Source organism: Camellia sinensis, chromosome 15, assembly GCF_055761805.1.
Source record: "Camellia sinensis isolate YWXY chromosome 15, ASM5576180v1, whole genome shotgun sequence".
Classification (NCBI taxonomy): domain Eukaryota; kingdom Viridiplantae; phylum Streptophyta; class Magnoliopsida; order Ericales; family Theaceae; genus Camellia; species Camellia sinensis.
In genome coordinates, this window is record NC_138975.1 from 81,194,167 (window position 1) to 81,199,572 (window position 5,406).

At 40.3% G+C, this 5,406-nt stretch overlaps 2 protein-coding genes across 2 annotated transcripts; both read right to left on the reverse strand.

Moving 5' to 3' along the window:
- Positions 1-833: 833 nt before the first annotated feature.
- Positions 834-3,676, reverse strand: LOC114257213 (uncharacterized). The gene is made up of 5 exons (XM_028196985.2): positions 3,437-3,676; positions 3,096-3,248; positions 2,859-3,005; positions 2,079-2,504; positions 834-1,448 (listed from the first exon to the last, which is right to left on the reverse strand). Exons 1-5 carry the CDS (start codon positions 3,674-3,676, stop codon positions 834-836), a joined length of 1,581 nt encoding a protein of 526 aa, XP_028052786.1.
- A 33-nt stretch (positions 3,677-3,709) lies between these two features.
- LOC145813086 (uncharacterized) lies at positions 3,710-4,792 on the reverse strand. Its single transcript, XM_082908351.1, has one exon. It carries the CDS (start codon positions 4,790-4,792, stop codon positions 3,710-3,712), a length of 1,083 nt encoding a protein of 360 aa, XP_082764477.1.
- Positions 4,793-5,406: the final 614 nt, after the last annotated feature.

Sequence of the window (5,406 nt, forward strand, 5' to 3'; positions counted from 1 at the left end):
TTCAAAATCACATAAAGATTAATCACAAACTTGCTTAGGTCCTTAATATTAATCATTTTCAATTCATAATCATAATCAATTACAATCCAATTCTTCTATGTTGATGGCTATCATTGGTATATGAACAATACATATGTATCACCATGTGAGTTCAACATGGGAAACAAAGAGTGAAAAATAATCCTTCCACATAACTCAAATTAACCTCCAAACAAGCAAATGATAAGTACAATTTTCCAATTAAGTAAGCATCACACACAAAACTTCAATCACAAACCCTAGTTCTCACAATTGAAAGGGAATTCTTACACATGTTCAAGAAAGAGCTTATGTAGAGTAATTCTTACATACCTTGGCTCAACCTCTACAAACCCTCCTGATTTCCCAATCTTCTCCCTTGAAGAACTTCTCCTCTTCTAACTCTCTCTCTTAGGAGATATTTGAGTTAAAGATTACTTCCATGTCAAATGATCAAAGAGGTATATATATAATATAGAAAGGTTCAATAAGACAAAACTCAATCAGTTTAATCAAGCTTCTAGGGCCTTCAATTTCTGACCTAAAGATCTCAATTGTAATAGATTTTCCTCCTAGGTAATAGATATGGTCCCATAACCATATTTTTTTCACACAATTAAGTTTAAGCTCACATGGGATTCCACATTAACCAGATAAATACACAATATAAGGGACAAAAAGTATAGCAAAAAGCATATAGAGGGTCGGGTTATTACAATCTCCCCCCTTAAAAAAGTTTGGTCCCTCAAACTTGTTTTACCTCTGGGTAGGAACAGATGCGGGTACTAGTGTTGCATTTCCTCTTCTTTATGTTCCTACCATTCGATTTTCACGATCGGAATCTGTTGGTTCCGTAGTTGTTTTAGTTGCCGATCCAGAATTTGAATTGGCTTTACTTTATAGGTTAATTTGTCATCAAGTGTAACGATATGATAGTCTATGATATGAGACGGATCCAGAAGGTAACTTCGGAGCATAGAAATGTGAAACACATTATGCACTTGACTCATACTTGGAGGAAGAGCAACTCGGTAAGCCACAGAACCTACTTTCTCCAGAATTTGGAATGGACCAATATATTGAGGTGTCAACTTACCCCTCTTTCTGAATCTTGCGTGCCCCTTCATTGGAGTGACTTTCACGAAAACATGATTGCCTACCTCAAACTCCAAATCCCTCCATCCATTATCCGCATAACTCTTCTGTTTGCTTTGAGCAATTTTTAATCTTCCCCGAATAGTTTTAATCTTTTCAGTTGTCAACTGAACAATTTCGGGCCCTAACAATGACCTATCTCCAACTTCGGCCCAACACACGGGGGAACGACATGGTTTTCCATACAGAGCCTCATAGGGTGCCATTCCAATACTCGAATGGTAGCTGTTATTATATGCGAACTCTACCAACGGTAGATGAGTTTCCCAACTTCCCTGAAAATCCAAAACACACATTCGGAGCATATCCTCCAATGTTTGTATCGTTCTCTCGGATTGTCCGTCTGTCTGAGGGTGGAAAGCTGTACTAAACTTTAATTCTTTACCCATTGCTCCCTATAGACTCTGCCAGAATCTAGATACAAACTTCGGGTCTCTATCTGATACTATTGAAACTGGAACACCATGGAGTCTCACAATTTCATTCACATAGATTATAGCAAGTTTGTCCGCATTGTATTAAGTTTTCATAGATAGGAAATGGGCGGACTTAGTTAACCGATCTACAATGACCCATACAGAATTCATACCCCGAGGAATCCATGGTAACCCTACAACAAAATCCATGGTCAGATGTTCCCACTTCCGTTTTGGGATTGGAAGGGGTTGTAATAACCCTGCCGGTCTCTGATGCTCTGCCTTTACTTGCTGACATTGCAAACATTTGGAGACGAAATCTGCGATTTCCTTTTTCATACTTGGCCACCAAAAATTTTGTTTTAAATCCCGATACATCTTAGTATTTGCAGGATGCAGTGATAATCTCGAGACATGTGCTTCTTCCATCAATTTTTGCCTAATTCCTGACACATTGGGAACACATATTCTGCCTTGGAATTTGAGTACTAAATTCATCAAATTGAATCCCGATCTTGGTTTTGTCTCTAGCTCAACACATATCCTCTTCAGAGTTTCATCCTCTATCTGAGGTAGTTTGATTTCTTCAATTAATGTCGGTTGGGCCATCATTGCTGCTACTATGGCCTCCCGTCCATGCACCATAAGGTTTATACTCATTTTATCCAATTCAGCCAATAACTCTCTTTGTTCTGTAAGTAAATTTGCCATATTCCCCTTGCCTTTCCGGCTTAGTGCGTCTACAACTGTATTGGCCTTACCAGGATGGTCATGGATCTGCAAATCGTAAGCCTTAATAAGTTTCAACCACCGTCGATGTTGCATATTCAACTCCTTCTGCGTAAAAAGGTACTTGAGGCTCTTATGATCAGTATAAGCTTCACAGGTAGTCCTATACAGATAATGCCGCCATATCTTCAAAGCAAAGACCACTGCTGCTAGCTCAAGATCATGTGTGGGATAATTCTTTTCATGGGGTTTGAGCTGTCGGGAAGCATAAGCAATGACTCTCCCATTTTGCATAAGTACACAACCAAGTCCTTTATAAGAAGCATCACTTTAGATCACAAATCCTTCGGTACCAGATGGTAAGGCAAGAATTGGAGCTGTAGTTAACTTCATTTTTAATTCTCAGAAAGCGGATTCTTGCTGTTCTAACCATTCAAATACAAGTCCCTTTTGAGTCAGCTGCGTAAGTGGTACTGCGATTTTGGAGAAATCTTGAACAACCCCCCTGTAGTACCCGGCTAATCCCATAAAACTATGTACCTCAGTTTCATTGGTAGGAGTTGGCCAATTCACGATCGCCTCAATTTTGTGTGGATCAACAGAGACTCCTTCCTTTGTTATTACATGCCCCAAAAATTCCACCTCATGTAGCCAGAATTCACATTTCTTCAGCTTTGCATACAGTTTCTTTTCTCAGAGTATTTGAAGAATTAAACAAAGATGATTCTCATGAGCTTCTGCATTCTTTGAGTAAATAAGGATGTCATCAATAAATACCACTAGAAACTCATCCAAATAGGGCTTGAAAACACGATTCATCAAATCCATAAACGCTGTTGGTGCGTTAGTAACTCCAAAGGGCATAACCATAAATTCATAATGACCGTACCGGGTTCGAAAAGTTGTCTTCTCAACACCATCAGCTTTAACCTTCAGTTAGTGGTATCCGGACCGTAAATCAATTTTCGAAAATATTTGTGCCCCTTGTAGCTGATCAAACAAATCATCGATCCTGGGTAATGGGTACTTATTCTTGATTGTCACTTTATTAAGTCCCCTGTAATCTATACATAATCGGAGTGTTCCGTCATTCTTTTTCACAAACAGAACTGGTGCACCCCATGGAGAGACACTTGGGCGAATGAACCCCCCTTATCAAGCAAATCTTGCAACTGAACCTTCAATTCTTTCATTTCAACTGGTGACATTCTACATGGACTCTTAGAAATGGGTTGAGTTCCCGGTGCCACTTCAATTGTAAACTCGATTTCACGGTCTACTAACTCCCCCGGCAATTCTTCCGAAAAAACATCCGAAAATTCACAAACAATCGGAATCATGTCAGTACTCCCATTCATCACTTGCCCTTCCAAAACACTGCATAAATACCCCTAACACCCTTTCTGAATTAATTTACAAGCCTTTGCTGCGGAAATCAAATAAGGTGGAGAAGTCACTCCACGTCCCTGAAAGGTAGATTCTGATTGCCCCGGAGGATGGAAACTGATTTGCTTAGTCAAACAGTCAATAGTTGCACCATATTCACTCAGCCAGTCTATACCCAGAATAATATCAAAGTGAGTCATGTCAAGAGGCAATAAGTTGGCATATACCCAGATATCCCCAATTAGGAGTTCACAAGCAAAATATACAGAGGTACAGATCACTAAATCCCCCAAAGGTGAGGACACACATAGCATATAGGATAATACTTCTTCAGATCTATCTAAATTTTGCACAAATAGTTTTGACACAAAGGAATGGGTAGAGCCAGAATCAAACAATACATGAGCAGAATGACTATGAACAATAAATGTACCTGACACCATGGCTGCAGCAATTTGCACATCTCCCGGAACTAATGCAAACACTCTCCCCTGTCTCGCGGTGTCTTTATTGTTAACTGGCTTGGCAGCTGACTTGGTGTTGGGAGCTGGTGTAGACCCTGCTGAGCTTGTAGCAGTCCTATTGCCATTTTGTTGATTCCTTTGAGGACAATCCTTTACCAGATGACCCGTTTTGCAACACCTAAGACATGCTCCAGACAACCGATAACAAGTCCCACGGTGCTTCTTTCCACATTCTGAACAAACAGGAGTTGAATCTGGAGTACGGGTGGAAATACTAGAAGTTCCCGAATTTTGTTTCTTGTTTGGTGGAGTGATTGACCCCTTTGATAATTGAATGTTCTGCCTCTTTCCTTTCCATTTAGAAATCCGATTCTGAGCAGCAATGCTTCCCTCTACTATAACAGCCCTCTCCAACACATCAACATAGGTGGGTAACTTCAACATGTTGACTCGGTCCAAGATAGCACTCCGTAATCCCTCTTCAAATTTCTGTGCTTTCTTATAATCCGTATCCACCATATGAGGTGCAAACCGGGCTAGTTCTGTAAATTGAGCTTCATACTCTGCAACGGTCTTACTTCCTTGTCGAAGAGTTTCAAATTCAGTCACCTTCTTGTCTCGCATACTTTGGGGGAAGTACTTGTCATAAAACAGTTCCAAGAATCTGTCCCATGTTAACCCTTAGTGTACAGTTCTCGTAAGCATCCACCACCTCCGTGTTCATCTTCAAGAGTGAAGGCAGCAAGTTGTACTTTTTGGGCTTCGGTACAAGGGAAAACTTCAAACAACTTTTCTATTCCCAGTACCCACGTTTCAGCTTTCATTGGTTCTATTCCTCCCTTGAATGATGGTGGCTTCATCTTCTTAAATTCCCTCATGAGTGTAATAGTTCTGTCCTCAGCATGGAAATCTTGTACCACAGGCAGAGGCACCGGTGGTGGCGGCGGTTGTGGTTGTGGTTGTTGCTGTTGTTGTCATAGAGTCTCTGCCATTTCCATTATCATTCTCTCCATCCTATCCAACCGTGCAGAAGTAGAATCTTCTGGGTTTTCCGTTCTTGCTCTCACCATATTCTACATGACAATCAATTACAATATACACAAGAAATATACAATAGACATGGGTCATAATCATTAGCATTAGCAGATTGGATTTAACGTTGCCATCAATCTTTCCATACACATTCAGAATATTATGCATGATGCCTCAGTCTTTTCTAGACATCCTAAGGCTCAATG